The sequence below is a fragment of the Trichechus manatus genome, unplaced genomic scaffold, assembly GCF_000243295.1.
Source record: "Trichechus manatus latirostris isolate Lorelei unplaced genomic scaffold, TriManLat1.0 scaffold00277, whole genome shotgun sequence".
NCBI lineage: Eukaryota > Metazoa > Chordata > Mammalia > Sirenia > Trichechidae > Trichechus > Trichechus manatus.
Genome location: NW_004444213.1, coordinates 1,768,555 through 1,792,027, shown reverse-complemented (window position 1 = coordinate 1,792,027; position 23,473 = coordinate 1,768,555). Strand labels below are relative to the sequence as shown.

General features: G+C 41.6%; 1 protein-coding gene across 1 annotated transcript in view; it reads left to right on the top strand.

Annotated features, from left to right (window-relative positions):
• Positions 1 to 23,473, top strand: part of TRPM8 (transient receptor potential cation channel subfamily M member 8) — a 100,026-nt gene that overhangs the window by 17,514 nt on the left and 59,039 nt on the right. The window contains exons 5-13 of the mRNA XM_004390029.1: positions 3,094 to 3,266; positions 9,070 to 9,244; positions 9,999 to 10,066; positions 11,558 to 11,755; positions 13,520 to 13,622; positions 15,406 to 15,524; positions 20,075 to 20,365; positions 22,066 to 22,161; positions 23,036 to 23,165. Coding sequence (XP_004390086.1) covers positions 3,094 to 3,266; positions 9,070 to 9,244; positions 9,999 to 10,066; positions 11,558 to 11,755; positions 13,520 to 13,622; positions 15,406 to 15,524; positions 20,075 to 20,365; positions 22,066 to 22,161; positions 23,036 to 23,165 — 1,353 coding nt within the window. The remainder of the gene's footprint in view (positions 1 to 3,093; positions 3,267 to 9,069; positions 9,245 to 9,998; positions 10,067 to 11,557; positions 11,756 to 13,519; positions 13,623 to 15,405; positions 15,525 to 20,074; positions 20,366 to 22,065; positions 22,162 to 23,035; positions 23,166 to 23,473) is intronic.

Below are 23,473 nucleotides of genomic sequence, written 5' to 3'. Positions count from 1 at the left end.
CTCTGGAGCCCCTCAGGAAGAAGCAAAGATGGTGCACGGAGCCAGGCACTCGAGTGAAAGGAGGGGGAGGTGGCCAGAGGCAAGTAAGAAATCAAAAGAGGCAGAAAAAAAAAGCAACACTAGCAGCCAACAAATGGCACCCAGAGAGCCGCCCGCTTGGGTGTGAGGAATCCAAGCAGCCGGTGCATCCTGGTCAAGGGACTTGGCCACGGGAAGCAGAGGAACAAACGAACAAAAGCCCCAGGATCCCACCAACGCGGCAGCCCAGACCGGGACGCAGCTGCACACTCTAATGGAGCCCCGCAGCCCCTCAGGAAGAGGCAAAGATGGCGCTCGGAGCCAGGCACTCGAGCAAAAGGAGGGGGAGGCGGCGAGAGGCAAGTGAGAAATCAAAAGAAGCAGAAAAAAAAAGCAACACCAGCAGCCAACAATTGGCACCCAGAGAGACGCGCGCTTGGGTGTGTGGAATCCAAGCAGCCGGCGCTTCCCAGTCAAGAGACAGTGGCTGCGGGAAGGAGAGGAGGCCGAGCCGGGGTGAAGAGGGGTGGGGGGTGGGAAAGCGCACACCGCAAATTACCGGCTGTTTTGTCTCCCACTGGACACTCCATGAGGCTGCTCTCTCGTACCCCAGTTTGCTGGTCTCTGATAGGAGTCCAAGATGGTGGATCCGCACTGTGTTAGCTGGTAGGGGACCTCTGCATGAATCTCTCCTCGCTCTCCATTCTCTGTCAGTTTTCTTACTCCATTCGGTGCTTGGCTGAGTTCTTTATCTCTTCATTTGATGTGTTAGGGTTTCAGGATTGTTGTATTGTGTTTGGCTTAGTTTTTCGGATCTTTGCTGTGGAGGGACAGCGTGGTGCTTCTGCCTAGAGGGCCATTTTTCTATTTCTAGCTCTATGATTTTTTTTAAAGGCTGTTTGAGAGTAAGTTGCACGCATCATGGTCCCTAGTCCGTAAGTACTTCAGTGTGCATCTCCTAAGACCAGGGATGTTCTCTTATATAGCAAAATACAATTTTCATACTCAGGAAAGTTAACGTTCACCCATATCTAACAGTCCATTTTCTAACTTTGCTAATTATTTTGCTGTGTTGGGATAATTAGCAAAAGAGGATTTTTTCTTTTTTTTTTTTTTTCTGGGAGCAATCTACTTAGCCTTTCATAGCTTTTTAGTTTTTTTAATCTGGAACAGGTTGTCAGCCTTTCTTTGACCTTTATGACATTTTTAGAGAACACAGGCCGATTGTTGGGTAGGTTGTCCTTCAGTCTGGGTTTGATTGATGTTTCTTCATGATTAGAAAGATCATCAGTTTATTTGGGCTAACATTCGTTTTAACTTCTTTTACTAAGAATACTTGTTGACTGACAAAACTAAGGAAACACGTTTTATTTTCGATATGGACATTTTCTTAATATTAAGAGTAAACTGTAAGATAGTTATTTCTTCTTCTCAATTTTCCACTTGAAGTAGTTCTTTTGTTAGAAAATTGAGCAACTTAGCTACCTTACTGCTAAATCCTGAACACATATCATTCATTCAGTTATTTGACAAATACTTATTAAATGCTTACTAGGTGCCAGGAGCTGTTCTAGGTGCTGGGAGTAGGTTGTCAGTTGCCATAGAGTTGGCTCTGACTCATGATGTCCCCATGCACAACAGAATGAAATGCATTTCTGCGCCATGTTCATGATCATAGCACTATATTGGACAATACTGTGCTGTGGTCCATAGGGTTTCCATTGGTTAATTTTCAGAAGCACATCACCAGGCCTTTCTTCCAAGCCTGTCTTAGTCTGAGAATACAGCAGAGAACAAAACACACAAAAGTCCCTGGCCTGGAGGAGCGCACACACATTCTACTTAGATGAAGTGAAGCAGAGAGCTGGGAAGTTGATGGTATCATCATCCTCTGCGCTGGCCACCTGGAGCGCTGCATTCAGTTCTAGCTGGCTCATTGTAAAGAGGAATGTTGACAACAGAATATGTTGGAGGGAGGAAACTGGGCACTGAGTGGTCTGGAATTCATGTCCTGTGAGAACTTGCTGAAGGAATTGGATATGAAATGTTTAGAGAAGACATCACATTTAGCTCAATACATGGGAAGGACTGAGATGACTAAACTTGTTCCTTATTGCCGGAGACAGTGGTGAAATTAGAGAATGGAAACCACTAGGGAGCAAAAAGCAAAAGGACTTTCTAGCCATTAGAAGAACGTTGCCTTGTTCCTCTGAGGTGAACTTCCTTCACCAGAGCTAATCAAGAGAGGCCAGTGACCAACCCTCCTGCACGGGTAGCATATTAGACTAGGGTAATTTCCAACTTTAGATTCTATTGTAATGCTAAAGAAGATTTTTGTAGGTATTTTATTTACTTTCATTTTACTAAAATAAAACTGAAAAGACTCTTGACATTGTAAAGCTCATCAAATGTAAACCTTAAAAATATTACTGTGCAAATATAAAGCAAAGCTAAATTGTTGGCACCAGGACCATCGCAGGAAGATCCATGCGGATCTGACTGAGGTAGGAGTCTTGGAGTAGAGTGCAGTACTGTCTAACTTGCTTGAAAGCTCTGGCATTTATTGTCCATATAAAGATTCACCTGAGAGTCCTGTTAAAGATGCAGATTCTCAGCCCCCACACCAAGAGAATCTGATCCAGTAGTTCTGGAGTGGGACCTGAGGTCCCTGGTGGCACAAACGGTTTGCACTCCACCGCTAACCAAACGGTTGGTGGTTCGAACTCACCCAGCGATTACTGTGAAAAAAGCCCCGGTGATATGCTTCCATTAAAATTACAGCCAAGAAAACCCTATGGAGCAGGTCTACTTTGTAACACGTGGGGTTGCCACCAGTTGGAATCGACTCAAAGGCAACTAATAGCCCAGAATCATTATTTTTTAATGAGAACCTCTTAGGAACACTGCCTGAGATCCTATTGTCCTTCCTTATCGTACAGTCTTGGGCAAAACCTATTAAAGTGTGGTCTCCTGATGTTCACGGAGGTGGGGCTGGAAGTTTCCTTAAGGGTCTATGGGGACAGGATGGGACCCTGACCCAGCACCAGCTGAGCGCTTGCTGTTCTTCCTTGACAGGGGCTTGGATTCTCACAGGAGGCACACACTATGGCCTGATGAAGTATATCGGGGAGGTGGTGAGAGACAACACCATCAGCAGGAACTCTGAGGAGAACATTGTGGCCATTGGCATAGCAGCTTGGGGCATGGTCTCCAACCGAGACACCCTCATCAGGAACTGCGATGCTGAGGTATGGTGGGACAGGAGCAGGTCTGCAAGGTAACATGGGAGAACGACCTTGGAACAGTCTGAACTTTGGGACTCTGTGACGGCACTGGTTCGCAGGGAAGTCTGCCTTTTGGGACCTCAAGAATTAATGAAATAATCTAAGAACACATTTTCAACTTGGGAAGGAGTTAACAATGGAAAGCGCTTGACTGCTAACCGAAAGCTTGGCAGTTCAGAACTGCCAGTGCTCCTTGGGAGAAAGATGTGGCGGTCGGCTACTGTAGAGATGTACAGTCTTGGAAACCCTGTGGGGTCGCTATGAGTTGGAATCGACTCGACGGCCATGGGTTTGGTTTTTTTGGTTTTGGTGTTTTTTTTAACTAAAATGTGTTCCCAGTATATGTTGCTAGAGTCAGGCTCTTTAGTTTTTACACCTATGATTTGAATCCCCACTCAAGCCCTTGAGTAGGACCAAGCAATAAAGATAGTTGCGGTATCTTTATTGCTGGTCGCACTCATGGGAATTCAAATCAGTTGCCGTGGTCCCTGGTTAATTTGGCATTAAGAAGGCCGTGATTCCTCCCTCCCCTCAAAAAAAAAAAAAAAAAAAAAAGTTCTCTGTGAGCATATTTAGAGAGTAATCAACCTGTATTTCATGTTTGAAATGCAAGGTAGACATATGGGCTTTTATATCAAGTGTGGAATTTTGAAGACAGCGTTTTCTAGTGAGTTAAGGGCCTCCTTAAGTAATAGGTGTTCTCTGCAGGGAAATGTTGGATCAGATGTTCAGAAATCCAGATTTAATCTACACCTTTTTCCATCTAGGACTCCTTAGAAATTTTGACAGTAATGTTAAGGATTTTTGGAATTGCTGTGGTTCTCTTTTCTAAAAATTTTTCTCACTTTTGTGTCTTTGTTCTCATTTTTGAGCCTTATAAGGGGCAGAGGACAGTGGAAAGGCATTTTTTGAGCATCTCCAAGGAGGCAGTGTGGTGGAGTGGGAAAAGGATGGGCTTTGGGGTCAGAGACATCTGGGTTTGAGAAACCACTGAGTTGCAGAGTAGCTTGAGTGAGTTCCCTTCCCTTAGGTTTTATAATAATAACCTTGTACTATATACTTAGATAGGAGCCCTGGTGGCACAGTGGTTAAGAGCTTGACTGCTAACCCAAAGGTCAGCAGTTCAAATCCCCCAGCCACTCCTTGGAAGCCCTATGGGGCAGTTCTACTCTGTCTTATAGGTTTGCTATGAGTCAGAATCGATTTGATGGCATTGGGATTTATACTTGGATAAGGAGCCCTGGTGGTGCAGTGGTTAAGCACTTGGCTGATAACTGAAAGGTCGGCAGTTTGAACCCACCAGCTGCTCCGTGGGAGAAAGATGTGGCAGTCTGCTTCAGTAAAGATTTACAGCCTTGGAAACCCTATGAGACAGTTCTACTCTGTCCTGTAGGGTCTCGATGAATGGGAATTGAGTCTATGGCAGAGAGTTTGGTTTTTTTATACTTGAATAGATGTATCTAGTCATGCTGAGCAAATGGCAGCTTTTATGGTTATTGCTACGTACTCACCCAGGGAGGCCAAAATGGTCTCACGTCAAATGCCAACCTCAGGGGGTGAATATCAGACTTGAGTAGGATTATTAGGACTTCTGCAGACTGAGTGGGACAGAATGCCATTATTTATCTGCAATATTTTTCAGGGGCGAGGAAGTCAACTTAGTGTGTATAATTACCATTCCTGTGATGGAAACATTGAATATATTAATTCATATTTCACGGATTCATAGAATCACAAAAACAACCCTATAAAGTAGGTATTTTTAAACCTGAATTGGAACAAAAAAAGACTTCATTATTTCCTCAAGGCAGAGATTTATAGGACCGATTCCTGTCAACAAGTGAAACTTGAAATCAGTATGTTGTTTTTGTTGTTGTTAGGTGCCGTTGAGTCGGTTCCAACTCTTAACCACCCTCTGTACAATAGAATGAAACATTGCCTGGTCCTGCACCATCCTCACAATCATTGTTATGCTTGAGCCCGTTGTTGCAGCCATTGTGTCAGTCCATCTGGTTGAGGGGTTTCCTCTCTTTCACTGACCCTCTGCTTTACCGAGCATGATATCCTTCTCCAGGGACTGGTCCCTCCTGATGTCATGTTCAAACTACATGAGTCGAAGTCTCACCATGCTTGTGTCTAAGAAGCATTCCGGCTGTACTTCTTCCAAGACAGATTTGTTCATTCTTCTGGCGGTCCATGGTATATTCAATATTCTTCGCCAACACCATAATTCAAAGGCGTCAATTCTTCTTTGGTCTTCCTTATTCATTGTTCAACTTTCACATGCATATGAGGTGATTGAACATACCACGGATTGGGTCAAGTGCACCCTAATCCTAAAAGTGACAAAAAGAATATACAAAAATTAAACAGAAAGTGTCAATCACTTGGAAATCAAGAAACAACCAGATAAACAATATTCTGTTAAATAATTATTGGGTCAAAAATGAACTTTCAAAAATATAATTGCAGATCACTTAAAAACAATGACAATGAAAGCATCACATATTAAGACTAACAGTAGGTGGCCAAAGCAGCACTCAGAGTGAAAAGCATAGCCGTATGCCTTTATTAATAAAAATAAGGAAAGTAAAAAATAATTGAATAGTAGTAATAATATCTAACACTTATTTAATAGCACTTACTACGTACCTGGTTCTAGTCTAAGTGTTTTACATATTTTAACTAATTTAATCCTCACAACAATCCTATGAGGTAAGTACTATCACCCTCTCTTTATAGGTGAGAAAACTGAGGCAAAAGGAAAGTGAGAAACTTTTAAAATTATATAGCTAGTAAGTGGTAGAGGCATGGTTCATGCCTCTTGTAACCACTACTACCAGTACCAATTGCTGTTGAGTTGACTCCAACACATAGCAACCCCATGTGAGTCAGAGTACAACTGTATTCCATAGTGTTTTCAATGGATGATTTTTTGGAAGGAGATTGCCAAGCCTTTCTTCCAAGGCCCCTCTGGGTGAACTTGAACTTCCAAATTTTTTGTTAGTGGCTGAGTCAGTTAACCATTTTTACGGTCCAGGGACTCAATTTTCGTATTACACATGCATTAAAAAAGAGTGCAAACCTTTACTTATTATTCTTGTTTTCCAGTTTTTCTTAGTGTAAAAACAACATGGGGACGGTGTCTGACCTCCTCTAACTTCACAAACGGAAAGGAGAACTAAGATCAACAGCCCAGGGCTGATTCCTATGAGGCAGAAATCAGACATGCTTCCTCCGTCTGCCATCTTTACCAACTCTGACACCAACTGTCCCTCCCACAGCACTCTCTACTGGGTTCTAAAATTCATTGCAATGGCCACAATTACCCTGTCACACAGTCCCGCCCAGTCACTTGGGTGAGAGTTCCAAGATCATGGGTAGAAAGGCCACACAAAAGTAATCAAGTGCAGTGTACTTGGATATTCATTACCATGTACTTTTTCATTTAGACTTTGAAATCCCTTTGTCAAGATTCAACCACAAAACAAAACAAATGACAACTACAGAATCTCACACTCACTGAGTGGAATCATATTAAACCTACAAACAGATGCAAGAAAAATTGAAATTGTTATAATATCAAGTCCTCTTCCAGTAGTATGTCTCTCAATTTATGCAAGTCTGTGTCTTTCAGGAAAATTTTATAGCTCTCCTCACTAGGCCCTACATATATCTTGTTATTTCTAGAGATTTTATATAGTTATTGCTACTGTGAATGGGATCTTTATTCAGTTTGATTTTTGAATCCATTTTTGCTGGTGTACATGAAAATACTAGTTTGTCTGTTGTTGTTTTGAATCAGACACGTTAATGATCTCTTTTCCCAGTTCTAATAGTTTTACAGTTGATTCTCTGGTGTTCTAGGCTTACAACCGTATTATTGGTAAATAGTTACTTTTTAAAACAGCTCTTCCAGTTTAATTGTATCTTGTATTTTTTGCTCATCTTGTTGCCCTGGCTACAATGTCCAGGGTAATGTTAAATAATAGTGACGAAAACAGGTATCCTCAAAAGATACCTGCTATCGCCACTAAAAACCCTTTGCTGTGGAGTCGATTCTGACTCATAGTGACCCTCCAGGACAGAGTAGAACTGCCCCATAGCGTTTCCAAGGAGTGGCTGGTAGATTCGAACTGCTAACCTTTTGGTTAGCAGCTGAGCTCTTAACCCCTGCACCACCAGAGCTATCACCACTAGTGGGAATGATTCTAGTATTTCACCGGTAAATAGAACGTTGGCTGAAAGTTCAATATACATTGTTGTTATTGTTAGGTGCTGTTGAGTAGGTTCCGACTTGTAGCGACCCCATGTACAACAGAACCAAACACTGCCTGGTCCTGCGCCATCCTCACAATGTTGTTAGGCTTGAGCCCATTGTTGTAGCCACTGTGTCCATCCATCTCATTGAGGGTCTTCCTCTTTTTCACTGACCCTGTACTCTACCAAGCATGATGTCCTTCTCCAGGGACTGGTCCCTCCTGATAACACGTCCAAAGTATGTAAGACATAAGCTCATCATCCTTCCTTCTAATGAGCATTCTGGCTGTACTTCTCCCAAGAAAGATTTGTTTGTTCTTTTGGCAGTCCATGGTATATTCAATATTATTGGCCAACACCATAATTCGAAAGCATCAATTCTTCTTAGGTCTTCCTTATTCATTGTCTGGCTTTCACATGTGCATGAGATGATTGAAAACACCGTGACTTGGGTCAGGCGTACCTTAGTCCTTAAAGTGACATCTTTGATTTTTATATATGTAGATTCTAAAACAAAAACTTACCTTAAGGCATCATCCTTTTGTTTCTAGTTTATATATTTTTTAATCGAGAATGAATGTTGAGTTTTATGAAATGTCTTTTGCACCTATTGGGTTATTATTTTTCTCCTTTAACCCATAATCTGATGGACTGACTTCTGGAAACAACACTAGCTGTTTCTTAATAATCCTGCTGAGTTTAATCAGTCAATAATTTGTTAGCATTTTTGTCTCTTATTCATTAGAGAACTGGTCTTTGGCTTTTTTTATTCTCTTGTATCCAGGGTAGCACAAACTGTCTACTTAATTGTGGTCTCACAGCCATGTGCTTCTCAAAGGCAAAGACTCTGACTTATTCTTTTTCTAATCCCTAGATCCTGACACAGGGCCTCGCATATGGTAGATTCTTGATAAATAGGTGTGTGTGTGTAAAGTAGAGGGTCAGCAAAAATGAGGGGAACCCTCAGTGAGATGGATTGACACAACAGCCACAGAATGGACGCAAGTGTACCAGTGAGCATGAGGATAGCACAGGACTGGGCAATGATTTGTTCTGATATACGTAAGGTCACAGTGAGTTGGAATGGACTCCACGGCAAATAACAACAATGATATCAATGCCTACCCCTAATTTTAGCCCTGTATCCAGACACACACACACACACACACACACACACACACATCACTCCCTGAATAATATCACTTTCAAATGAATTTATACAAAAGAGCACAGTGCCACAGAAGAAGAATTGGATTTGGAATTTGGTCCTTACATTGTAACCAGCCATTTTTGCAACAATGGACAAGTGACCCAACCATTTTGAATCTCATATTTAAAATGAAAGCCTGTACTATAAGATCATCATGACCATTCAAACTTAGGAACCTGGGAGGAGGCATCAATAGATTTGAACCCAAAGGATTATCCTTAACATGAACATACAAAAATGTCATGCATCTTGGTCAACAAGTAAAACCTCAAAGATAAGTTTCTTCGTACTTTTCAGGGATATTTTTTAGCCCAGTACATTATGGATGACTTCACGAGGGACCCTCTGTATATCTTGGACAACAACCACACCCATCTGCTGCTTGTGGACAACGGCTGCCACGGACACCCCACGGTTGAAGCAAAGCTTCGGAATCAGTTAGAGAAGTACATCTCCGAGCGCACAATTCATGGTTAGTAGTTACGAAATGGGACATTAGACGTACATACTAACAACAGCAGCAGCAGTACTAATGACAAAAAACCAAAACCCAAACCTGTTGCTGTCGAGTCGGTTCCAACTCGTATCAACTCTGTAGGACAGTAGAACTGCCCCGTAGGGTTGCCAAGGCTGAATCTTTACAGAAACAGACTGCCACATCTTTCTCCCATGGAGCGGTTAATGGGTTCAAATCACTGACCTTTTTCTCCTGAGGAACTGCTGGTGGGGTAGAACTGCCTAGTTTTTGATTAACAGCCCAGCGCTTAACCACTGCACCACGAGGGCTCCTTCCATATACTTAGGGTGGCAATAATGAAAAAAAGTTGAGAAGCATGAATCTAAATTTTAACAAAAACTAAAATAACGATGGACTCATAACATCCCAAAATAAACATTTACAGGGATTAAACAGAGTGCATTGTTTTTCATATGCTCTGTGTAGAATTAATTTTTGAAACCCATAAAAATGAGGCTTAGTAACCTATACATGACTGCATTTTTCTTATAACTTTAAAAAATTATTGTAGTGAAAATATACACTAAAACATATGCCATCTCAACAATTTTTACATTTCCTTGTAACTTTTTGCTGGGCTATAATTATTTCAGGGACGGACTGATGGTGGGTTGGAAGGCTAGAAGGGACGTGAAAAGATGTTGGAGAATTTAACTGTAGTTGTTGGATTGGGAAGCCTAAAATCAGCTTTACTTTTTATTTTTTACAGATTCCAATTACGGTGGTAAAATCCCCATTGTGTGTTTTGCCCAAGGAGGTGGAAGAGAGACCTTGAAAGTGAGTTCTGGTTTGTATTTTAGAAGTTCAGTTGAAAAGCTTACCAACCAAATTCCTACTTTCATGACTTTTGGGATCATTTTTAACTTGACTAATTTCATTCACTGTAGCAAGTAGGGAATGACTTTCCCTTACATAATGTTCCACCACCCATCTGTCAGTTGTACTGTGGTGACTTGTATGTTGCTGTGATGCTGGAAGCTATGCACTGGTAGGTATTTCAAACACCAGCAGGGTCACGCGTGGTGGACAGGCTTCAGCAGAGCTTCCAGACTAAGACAGACTAGGAAGAAAATCCTGGTGATCTACTTCCAAAAATTTGCCAGTGAAAACCTCATGGATCACAGCAGAACGCTGTCTGATCAATTACTAGAGGAGGACGTCATGTCTGGTGAAGCGGAGGGCTCATGAGGGCAAGGGAGACCTTCAGAGAGATGGACTGGCATAGTAGCCACAATGATGGACTTGAATATGCCATGATTGTGATGATGATGCAGGACCAGGGAGCTTTCTTTCTGTTGTACATGAGATTGCCGTGAGTTGGAGTTACCTACAGCAGCTACCTGCCTACCTACCTACCTGTCGGCCAGTCTACCTACCTACCTATTTATCTTCCCCTAACAGACGTAGGTTGTTTCCTTAGCTAAGAAGATATGGGAAGAGAATTTGAAGCTACATGAATAGTCTGTACACTTAGTGTTGGCTTTGACAATCAACCTGCTAGAGAGAAGGGTTGACATTAATTCATGAAACTTAAGGGACAAAACCAGCACCAAAAAAAAAAACCCCAAAAAACCAAACCCATTGCCATTGAGTCGATTCCAACTCATAGAGACCCTATAGGACAGAGTAGAACTGCCCCATAGAGTTTCCAAGGAGCAGTTGGTGGTTCAAACTGCTCACCTTTTGGTTAGCAGCCACAGCTCTTAACCATTGTGCCACCAGAGCTCCAAAACCAGCACATATATTGCAAAACTATGCCTGCCCCATCTTTGCATAGAAATGGACTATGATAATACATATATAAATGGATAGATAAGTAATATAATGTGTATACTATATATATAGTATAATGTATATTATATATTTACATAAATATACAATGCTTATATCATTTATTACATATTTTTAATATTTTAAACATAATATAATATATAAAATATACAGTAAAGAATACATTATGCATTATAAATGTATACGTTATAAAATACATATCTTTTAAAGCATTTATGCAAAATGTAAGCTTTATTATGGAATTTGGTAGTAGCACAGCATGTAATATCATCAGTTTACATTTCTCCTTCATGTAGCAATTGTAAACATTTGGATTGCTTCTGTTTTAAAATCAAAGCCTCAAAGGAAAAGGCACAGGGACATGTCAATGTGTTTTGTTAACCAATTTGAATCTAGAACCTTGGTCCTGAGCTGGAATCTGTTGCTCCTCCTTCGCTCTTTCATCCGCCCGGCTCTCTCTCCCTCTTCCTCTCCCAGGCCATCAATGCCTCCATCAAAAGTAAAATTCCTTGCGTGGTGGTGGAGGGTTCGGGCCAGATTGCGGACATCATTGCAAGTCTGGTAGAGGTGGAGGACGTCCTGACATCGTCCATCATCAAGGAGAAGTTGGTGCGCTTTCTGCCCCGCACAGTGTCCCGGCTGCCGGAGGAGGAAATGGAGAGTTGGATCAAATCAGTGAGTTGATGTTGGGGAGATGTTAAATGGCTGAGAACAAAAAGGCCAAGTTCATGGGAAGCTCAGGTTGGGTTGCTTGTAAAGCTTGTCTTCCTTCTTGTATACCATGATGTCAACAAATATTGAGCTTCTGCATTTTGTATGTATCCATGGTGAGCAGGAAAGAAATCTCTGGTAATGATGTGTTCAGAAATTCAGACTCTAAACTGAGTCTAGATCTGTTGGAGAAACCATTACTACAAAATAATTGCCTTTCTAAATTAACTGGCCTGCGATTCAATTCAGAATTTCTCACCTTTCTTATTAGATTATTTAAGAAATGTATGCTTACCAGAATACTTAACTAGGCTTCTTTTTGCTAAGCTTATGAAAATAATTTAACACAGTGCTAAGCTTTCTCACTTTTCTTTCTGTTCCCTGATGCATAGTAATTTTTATTTCCCAACAGCTCAGTGAATTAGGAAGCTCATGTTTATATCCATAGGCACATGCACATCAGCTCATTTAAAAATAAACCAGTGGCCATAACAAAAAAGTGCCTCAAGTGGTGACTTTAACAGGGAGAGATTTATTTTCTCAGCGTGCAGGAGGCTAGAAGTCTGAATTCAGAGTGTGGCTCTAGGGGGAGGCCCTTCCTTGTCTATTTCAGCTTCTGGTATCTGCCTGCAATCCTTGGCGTTCCTGGGCTTGGAGATGCATCTGTCTCTGTCATCTGTCTTCCTTTTCTCCCTATGTGGTGTGTGTAATCTGCTGTTTCGATAACTCAGAAGTAATTAAGTCTAGAACCCCCCATACTGAGGTATGATCTAATTGACATTAACAAAGAAAATCCTATTTCCAAACAGGATCACATCCACAGGTACAGGGACCAGGAATTCAATGCATATTTTTTTGTATTCAATATATATTTTTACAAGTCCTCTCCATTAATCCTCATCATCTAAATTCAGGCCTTAAAAGCTCAGATGCACGTTCTTCCCAGAGCTGAGAGACAACGTTGTTGCTGAATGATGCCCTGTCTGAGGACTGCTTATGTGATATTCATACCTGAGATACTGCATTTTGTAGATTTTACTAATAAAGATAAAACCAGTGGTTTTGTAGAAAAATTCTTCCTGGGATTTTATTGTATCTTGTCCAAGTCAGGCTGAAAGATAGACACAAGAGTCAGGCAAATGGAGGTCAATATATCAGCTTTATTGATGAAGAAGGCAAAGGTGAGGATGTGGATTAAGGGTGCAGCCACAATGGGCCTCCTTATGCTGAACCTCAGAATGAGACAGGTGGACACACCCAGACGTAGGCAGTGCTGGACAGCTGCAGGCCTCTATACCAGGGTAGGTGTGTGGCTGACTGCAGACCAGACTCTTTGCAAGGAGCAGAACCCACTGAGAGAAGCAGGAAAGGTCGGGCTGTACAGGGCCAAAGTCACCAATGGAATATGTCACTCAGTCTGACTGTTTGATTATGTACTCATATGGGGTTTTGCAATTGGTACAGATTGCCCAAGAGATCAAGCTTAAGAGTGCCCTTCTATAACCAGCCCTTTAATCTCATTGTGGTCAAGGACTGACTATTAAAATTTAGAGAGTAGAAGCTACAGGTACAGATGCTGTAAGGGAGGGAGAGACCTGGAGCTCTCTTACAGGTTGTATTTTTCTGAAACAGAATGAACAGTTCTCACCAAAAGAGAGAATTTTATGCTTCTCATGACTAAAATCAGTTATTAGCTAGCTCACAATTTTGTTCTTTAAATGTTGCCAGCTCAAAGAAATCCTTGAAAGTGCTCACCTGTTAACGGTTATTAAAATGGAAGAAGCTGGGGATGAGATTGTGAGCAATGCCATTTCCTACGCTCTGTACAAAGGTGAGTCTGGGAAGGTGTGCTGGAGGGCCTCAGCTTTGTGCTGATGCCTGTGGCTTCTGATGGCTCGTGTCTAATTTTTTAAAGGGTGTTATTGGGGTGAAATCTTGCATTTAATTTTGATTATCACAGATTGGAAGCTAGAATAACTATTGCCCCGCTGAGTCAGATCTCCTCGGTTGTATGTATTTGATAGAAGAACAATACTTTTGTCATTAAAATACTGATCAAATTTGATCATAACACTTCAAAGAGCTGGCTCCAACTGTGGTCTTAAACCTTTTTGTTTTGAGTCAGCGACTCCTTTGAGAATGTGATTGAAAACTATGGACGTTTGTTCTAGCAATTCGTGTGTATGTATGTGTGTGCATACACACATACTTGCACACACATAAATCAATTTTTTTAAATTGTGCTTTAGGTGAAAGTTTATAGAGAACATTAGTTTCCCATTCGATAGTTTGTACATTAAGTGTTTCATGACTTTGGTTTCATTCCCCACAATGTGTCAGCACTCTCCCCATTTCTGCCCTGGTTTCCCCATTTTTTGGTCCTGATTTTCTACCCCTTCCTGCCTTCTCATGTTATAACTGATTGTTCTAAGGAGTAAATACCTCTCCAGTGTTACTGTTTATCTTATGTGCTGGCCTATTGTTTGGCTGGGAGGTGGTTTCCAGGAATGGCTTCATTTCCAGGTCAGAAGGATGTCTTAGGATCATAGTCTCCAGGGTTCTTCCAGTCTCTGTCAGACCAGCAACACATAAATAATTTTGCCTTTAATTTCAGAGGTTTTCAAGTCTCCTGAAGCCCATGAATGAACCTCAGGTTAATAAATTCTTATCTGTGATCTTTGCTGGTTTAGAATTCCATCAGGGTGAATATTACCTGAGGTAAACAGATTCGTGGCCAAGACATTCCCTCCCAGAGCTGAACTGCTTGAGTTAATAGATGTAAAGTACACAGAGTGGGGCCAGGCGAGTAGGAAGTGCTATTTAAGCCTTAGCTGTTTATTAGTGTGATTCTTATTGTGCTTGCCAAAATTTTGGTTGTAAGGGTATTTATTAAAGTGGGATTATACTGCAGAGATACATAGATACAGAAAATATCAGTCCTGGAAAACACAAGTAGAACATTGCTATAACGTAGCTCATATTTTGTAGATTTAGACGAAGTCTAAGTCAGATAAGGAGCCCTGGTGGTGCAGTGGTTAATCACACGGCTGAATGTTGTCTGATATAGGGCTGGAAGATAAGCCCCCTAGGTTGGAAGGTACTCAAAATACAAAGTGGCTCCAACAATGGACTTGAGCATCCAGTGATCATGTAGGTGGTGCAGGATGAGGCAATGTTTTGTTCTGTTGTACATGAGCTGGAGTTCACTCAAAGGCAACTAACAATAGCAACAATTATAGCCTGAATTGATTCCCCTTATAGACTTTGGGGAGCCCTGGTGGCTCAGTGGTTAAGAGCTCAGCTGCTAACCAAAAGGTTGGCAGTTGAAATCCACCAGCTGCTCCTTGGAAACCCTATGGGGCAATTCTACTCTGTCCTGTAGGGTCGCTGTGAGTCGGAATCAACTCAAGAGCAATGAGTATAGACTTTGGGACGTATAGAAGCAGATAAGAATGAGTGAAAATGAAGTGAAATCACAGTTCTGAGTGTCTGATGCTAAGAGAACATGCTTAGAATCATATTGGATAAATGGCTCTGATAATTGTCCATGTTGAACAGTTGTGACTTTTATTTCTGGGTCTTTGGTGAATTGATTCTTTTCCTGCCTCTTACAGCCTTCAGCACCAACGAACAGGATAAGGATAACTGGAATGGGCAGCTGAAGCTTCTGCTGGAGTGGAACCAGCTGGACCTGGCCAGTGATGAGATTTTCACCAATGACCGCCGATGGGAGGTAAGGAAGAATCTGGCGGAGCCCCTCTGGATTGAGAGTGTCATGTCTTGGCGCTGGCTGGCCCGTTTCCAATAAGATGTCAGTATTGAGTCTTGTAAAAGGTTGTTCTTTTCTGGTACACCAGTGTTGCTGAGCCTCCCTTTCCTTGCCTGTACTGTGAGATAATAACATTGACTTTGTAGGTTTGTTGTGAAGGGAAAATAAGAATAAATGCACAAATGCAAGATAGTATCAATCCACCAGAACCAACCAAAGTTTATAGCTCTTCAGCCATGATGTGAGAAGTGAGTCCCCACCTGGATATAGACGTGCTGATCTCCTTCTTGGAAAAGATGGGAAGAACGATGGGAAAAATATTTATAGGAGGATTGAAAGGGGGTTATCTGAAGTAGCTCAACTAAAAATGGAGATGGCAGTACATTTTTGTTCCCCGTCCCTCCTACCTAGCCAAATTCTGACAGGAAAACTGAGAAAAATAGAACAGCTGGATTAAAGACACTGAATGAATGTCTTCTGGTTGTTGTGAGTTGCCATAGAGGTGGCTCTGACTCAGGGCGAACTTACGTATAACAGAGCGAACTCTGTTGCTTGGTCCTGTGTTGTCCTCATGTGTGTGGGTGTGTTTGAGACCATTATTGTGGCTATTGTGTCAATCCATCTCATTGAGGGTTTCCTTCATTTTCATTGGCCCTCTACTTAACCAAATATGATGTCCTTTTCTAGCGATTGGTCTTTCCTGATGATGTGTCCAAAGTAAATGAGTCGAAGTCTCACCATCCTTGCTTTTAAAGAACATTCTGGTGGTAAATGAATGTCTTAGAGCTAGAATACTGTGACTCCCCTTGCCAAAGGAGCCTCTCTAACTATGGGAGTTGTGCATTCAATAAAAATAGCCAGTAGGCTGCCTTTTGTCACTTTTCACATTAATGGGAGTTTCAGAACCACGTTGTCTAGCAGTTGTCCTCTTGTGTACAACTGAAGTTAAATCAGCCTTAGCAGCTCTGTTCATTAGGAGCAATTATGAACCCTCACGCTGGGATGACGAGGCTGCCTACTTCTTTGTTTTTGGCTCTTTTGAATTAATTTTAATCATTAGTGGACAGTAAGAAATATATTTAATTTTGTGAGGACATATTTAATTTTCCACAAATACATGTAGATTTGAAGGTGTGTGTACTTCGTAACTTTCATCCTTAGCGGTCTGATTCAGAAAACACTCTTAGGCCTATCATTGTATAATCAAAGACTAGGTCTTGATTTACATTAACATGTGATCAGTTTTAATAATAGTAGTGCAAATAAAGTAATGACTTATGACTTTTTAAATTATTCATTCTTTTAGCAAACAAGATCTTGTGTTTCGTCTTTGTAGTGTAATGAACTCTATTACACATTGTAATGTTTCGGTTGAGGGAAAGTAAATTATAAGTAGGTATAGTTAATGGATTCATAAATAAATCTTTGTGGGTGAAATGTTCTATTTAAGTAAGGTCACATGGTGCAAATAAACTCAGGGACATATTGAAAGGTCTATTAAATTTTATTATCTCAGCTAAAGATAGTTAAGGGTGAAGGATGTAATGGTTAAGAGTATGGACTGTGAAGTCAGCCCATCTGGTGACGTGTTGGAGCCAGCATATACTGGCTTGCAAGAGCTGACTGCTACATTTTCAGGAATTTTGTGAGCTGTTTGTTACATGCATTCATTTTGAAAAATTAAATTATATAAACTTAGAATTAAATTTTATTAAGAAGGTAATAAATAATCAAAACTCATCATTTTCCTAATTATTTTACTTCATTTACTATTGTCTGTGCTCTGGAGGTTACTTTTGTCTATTGTATCTGTATGTTGGAAATACTATATAATGCTGTGCTTCTTCTCCACATCTAGTCCCAATTCCATATTCAGTGATATTATGTTGATAGCTTGAAATTAGCCACAGTGGGATTATTTACACCATAGGAATTAGCAAACACTATATAAATCAGGGCCTATTATTTTCTTTCAGAGAGCTGGTTGTTAAACATTTTCCAGTATACCACTGCTCTTCAGTAAAATGAAAATGATAATAATAGTAGTTTTTACCTTATTGGGTTGTTATGATGATTAAATCAGATAATGTTCCTAAAGTACTTACATAATTATTTGTTTAAAATAAATATACATCTTTCAAATAATGCTAATAATGGATTCACCAAAGCAGCTTCATTGTTTAGTTGACCCTCACACCAATCCAATGCAAGGAGCAACTCATTTTGCTGGTTAACAAACCAGGGCTCCAGGGGTATCACAGGAAGAGGAGTGACTGCTGGTTCTTTGAGGGTCCCCTCTGTATTTGAATCTTTGAAAGGGTCTTGATCTGTGTTATTTAATCTTCACAATCATCTGTTTGCTAGAGGAGCAACCTAAGGCTCAGAGACACAGTCTTGTTCTAGGTCACACATAGAGGTGGATTAATGAGTAAGCAAGGTATGCACCTGCTTGCGTTGAGCCAGGTACGGGCTTAATTTTATTTACTTGCTAACTGTGGTGAGCAATTTCACATGAGTTTCACCAGTCTTTGATGTGGTGGGGGACAGAGGAAATTGGGCACCACAGATCGGTGGGAAGACACAATTGGGCCCATGCATACCTTGCTTATTGGGTAATCTGGCCCTGGCATAACTAGAAAAATGGTAGAACCAATGTTCGAAAACAAAGCGGTGTCTGACTGCAAAGGCTTTTCTCTTTCCCGTATGCCAGTGGTTCTCAAAGCCTGGTCCCTGGACTGGCACATGGGCATCACCTGGGAACTCGTTAGCAATGAAAATTATTGAAGTCCGACTCAGTCCTGCTGAATTTCTGAGGCTGGCTTCCAGCAATGTGTGGTTTAACAAGCCCTCCAACTGGCTCTGATTAAAGTTTGAGAATGAATACTCTGCATTCAAGCATGTGGAAAGGCAAACTGATTTAGAAGGAAATGTGAAGCGTTGACACACGGAATGCCGCCTTGAAGACAGAGGGTTAAATCTAGTGCCACTGTCCTTGGGGCAGTCATATCTTCCCTTCCCTAATCCACTGGAACCATATTGCAGGGACTCCAGGGACCCTCAACAATTCCCCTCTCCAGGCGGTGTAATTCCCATGAGATCAATATTAGACCAAAACAAAAAACTGAAATGCTGCCCTTGGCAGAGAATATTGACCTAAATGGGGTCAGGCAAGGAACGTAAGTGGATAACGTGAGCTGGATGTACCACAGTGAGGAAAGGTGGGGCCTGGGGTGCTGGGAACCCAGGCTCCTGGGAGCAGCTGCCTCTCAGCTCCAGCTCATGGCCTTCACGTTGTCAGAGCTTCTGGTTTTTCACTCTTAAATCTGGACTTCAGTGCTGGAAATGTGGATTTTTATGAATCTTCTGATTTTTCAATATTGGCAACTAATCCAAATTTTAAGAAATACTATTGAGGACACCCAGAATATATCAGAGAGTGGGTATGGTCTGGAGCCCAGTAGTTGGTATTTAAAGTAAACAATTATTTTTCTTCAGATTCTCAATAAACTTCTCAATAAACTTTCAGGAGCCCAGAAAGGGGAGATAATGATAAAATAATAACCCGGTATAATTGTCGTGTGTTCCAGCAATTTACTGGTATGCAAGGAGTCCCTTCGAGCCCTGGTGGTGCAGTAGTTAAGCGCTATGGCTGCTCACCAAAAGGTTGGCAGTTTGAATCTACCAGCCACTCACTGGAAACCCTATGGGGGCAGTTCTACTCTGTCCTCTACGGTCACTCTGAGTGAGAATCAACTTGACGGCAACGAGTTTGGTTTGGTTTCTCATAAAGAGTCCCTTGGATGGTGCATAGTTAATGTGCTCAGCTGCTAACCAAGAGGTTGGTGGTTCAAATCCATCCAGAGGTGCCTCGGAAGAAGGGCTTGGAGTTCTACTTCTCAAAGGTCACAGACATTGAAAACCCTATGGAGTACAGTTCTACTGTGGCACACATGGGATCGCCATGAGTTGGAGTCGACTTGATGGCAACTGGATTGGCTTTGGTTTTACTATGACCATGTGTTTGCTTGGTGGCATGTGATTTGCGTGTCTTAATGGATTCCATCTTGCCAGCTATATTGAGAACTCAGCCACCATAGTGCAAGGCACACGGGCACCAGTGAAGGGCAGCAAGGGAAGATGCAATGGAGCAGAGTGAAGAGACAACACTGGTGGTTGGCTTATAATTGGTGTCTACTGCAGACATCAGAGAAATGGTGCAAGCTGTACTGCTGGGTGTAATTATCTCCACTTTATGCTAGCAAGAGGCCAAGTCAATCCAAGCCCACATCTGGTTGATGTCAAAGATTCCACTATGCCACTTTCCTTGTCTAGATGTTTGAACTGTGCTCCAGTGTTATGTTTCAATTTGAAAAGGTAAACTTGATTCTCAACACAGGATTGAAAGAGAAGCTAAAGATACTATTGCCTTATCACTGTGGCTGAGAAAGAAAAATGCCTTGTATTTTATTTATTGGACTTGGGGTGTGATTACTTTCTTTGCTCTTTCTCCTTAGTCTGCTGACCTTCAAGAAGTCATGTTTATGGCTCTCATAAAAGACAGACCCAAGTTTGTCCGCCTCTTTCTGGAGAATGGCTTGAACCTGAGGAAGTTTCTCACCAACGATGTCCTCACAGAGCTCTTCTCCCACCACTTCAGCACTCTTGTGTATCGGAACCTGCAGATTGCAAAGAATTCCTATAATGACGCCCTTCTCACATTTGTTTGGAAGCTGGTTGCAAACTTCCGTAGAGGCTTCCGGAAGGAAGACAGAAATAGCAGAGATGAGATGGACATAGAAATCCACGTATGTACTGGAAGAGTTGCCTACTTGAATTCTCTGATCTTTCAAATCTTCCTTCAAAAAATTTCCCTAAGTCCATCTTTTCCACTCCCTACCTCATTGCCATACATTAACTAACATGATGGCATTGTTAGTTTTTTCTGCTGCCTTTATTTCAAGTAATAATGATTCTACCTGATGAGTTTTCTGGTGTCTTGCTTTATGCCTAACGCTTCAAACTAGTTGTTGCTGTCTTTCTTAATTGCAAAGCTTGATGTGGCACATGCTGAAGGCATCTAACAGGGACAAAAAAGGGGGTTAAAAAAACAAAGGCTACTTCTTAGCCTCCTGGAAATGATCTCCTAAAAAATAGCCCCTGCTACCCATGTAAAGCACTGAATAACTAACAAGTTTTCTTTTGGGATAAAAGGGGGCTGTGATAATCTAGGTTTCCATTTGAGAGGATATTGTGGAGAACAGGCACATGTATAGAGACCAAAGTTTATTAGTGGTTACCAGGGGCTGGAGGGAAGGGGAAAATGGAGGGGAAAAAAAAAAAAAGGATACTGTGGATGTACCACCCTTATTCTTATTCTCTCTGGGTCTTCCCATTTTAAGTACAGGGAAGCCCGGTTCCCAGCTGCCAGCATCTGTATCTTTTTTGCTGAGAATTTCCTCCAGTGAGAGCCCAATGACTGCCAGAATTTGAAGTATAAATACCCTCACTCCCTCCCTGCTTGTAGGAGTTAATTCTGAGACACGTGTCCTATACTGGTTCTGAGAGTTTCCTAGTGGGGTTAATTTCTAGTCGCCCACAGTAATAACCTGCTTGGTAATACACCCTTTAATCAGTTTATTTTCCAGTCTCATTTCCTCATCCCCTTATCTGTTTTCCTGGGTTCGCCTTTCAAATAAACTGCTTGCTTCAAATCCTTGCCTCAGGATTACTTCTGGGGAAACCCAAACTAGGTCATTTATCTTTTCTAATTCTGGAATTTTTAGTATGAGTGTGTGTGTTGCAAAAATCTAAACCAGCTAGCTGTTTGCAAGCATTGGAAGTGTTTAGAAAGCTTCTGCTTGACATTACTTATATTAAAACCCTCTTCAGTATGCATAACCCTATCTTATGCGTTTTAGACCTCAGTAAAGCCTATAAGTTTAAAAGGAATATCTACATTTAATGTTTTCTATCTGAAAAGTTTCCATTGGAAGCTATGGGATGCTGAATAGGACCTGGAATTCTAACTGATGTGTTAGGAATCAAATCTTTGCATAACACTCCAAAGAGATAAACATAGCTTTACGTTGTGATAATTGAACATAAACTACAAGAAAGTTGGAATTTAGTATGAGCTATTTTGCTAGATGAGAAATCGAGATTTATATGATGAGAAGGAATTGCTCTCTTCGGCTTGTCAGAAGTCATGCAATTTTTAAATCTCTCTCAGCATGTTTTTTTCACCCTTTATACCTTTCAGTTTTGTTGTTCTTCATCTTTTATGATCGATAGTAAGTTGTGTGTCAAGTTATATGACCTGGTAAGTCACAGAGATGAAAATTGCTTAGCTGTGCTGTTAACATGGAAGTATACAGAGTTACAGAGTCCCCTAAACATGGAGTGCTCTCCTAGCAGATCCTGATCCCAATTTTTTCATTCTTATAGTAGTGCACATAAAGTGCTATTCCATTTGCACGTGCTGACCACACGTTCTAACCCCTCCCAGGATGTGTCTCCTATTACCCGGCACCCCCTGCAAGCGCTCTTCATCTGGGCCATTCTTCAGAACAAGAAGGAGCTCTCCAAGGTCATTTGGGAACAGGTAAGTGTCCAAGCCCATGCCAGATGTATGCTTTGTTGCGATTGTTCTGACCTTCCTGAAACTCACATGACTGATCTGAACCATCATTGATAAAATGGAATATCTGCTGCTGGGGGATCATGGTTGTGTCTCGGTTTACTGCATCGATGAAGGTGCATTTGGGAGGTGCAGTCTGTGGAAGGCAGGTGTGCTTGGCGGGCAATGTAGTAGACTTCTTTTCAGGTGTTTGTGGGTGTGTGATGGTTTCCAAGTGGTTGAAGTTTTAAAATTTAATTGTAAAAATTAATTTCTAGTTTTATTACCTTATAGACAGGAAGTAGGGCCTGTACCAGTTCTGCTCTGGGAAATTTATTGAGATTTTTCTTTGTGGTTTACTGCATAATTTTTGTAAGTGATTTATGGACACTTGGAAAGAAGCTACGTTCTCCATTTGTAGAGCATCAAATTAGATATTGAGTCTTGAGTACATATATACACGTGTGCATGCACACCTGCACACACATACATTCATTCAGTCTTATTAATTACATTGTTCAGGTCTTGTGTGTCTTCATCCATTTTTCCGCTCTTTTTGAACTGTTATGATCTGATAATGGTATTTAGGACTCCTGTGATCATAGTCTTACTCTTAGTTAATCATGGCGTTTATATTGATGTTTTCCTTACGTACGCTAATTTCGTATTCAAGACTGACTATATTCAGGTTCAAGACCATTTTGTGTTCATGACGAGTTTTCCTTTGAATCACTATGAGTAGTTTAGATTTGACCATTTCCTGCTTGTGCCATGAATTCCTCCTTGCCTGACATTCACGGTGAAGCAACCACTTCAAGGGATTGTGAATTAACCTGAAACTTCTCTGCCCTCTGAAAAGACCAAAGGCTGCACTCTGGCAGCCCTGGGGGCCAGCAAGATCCTGAAGACCTTGGCCAAGGTGAAGAACGACATCAACGCGGCCGGGGAGTCGGAGGAGCTGGCGAACGAGTATGAGACCCGGGCGGTCGGTGAGTCTGCAGGGACGGGATGCCCAGCGGGCACAGGCCTGTCAGGTGGGTGTGCATAGCACATGGCACCCACCCGCCCGCCTGGACTCATGTGCCTGATCGCACACATGCTGGTGGCACTCACAGGCCTGGAGACACACACATGCTGGTGGCACACATGTGCCTGGAGACGTACACATGCTGATGGCACTCATGTACCCGGAGACATACACATGCTGATGGCACTCATGTACCCGGTGGCACTCACATGCTGGTGGCACACACATGCTGGTGGCACACACATGCTGGTGGCACTCACATGCTGGTGG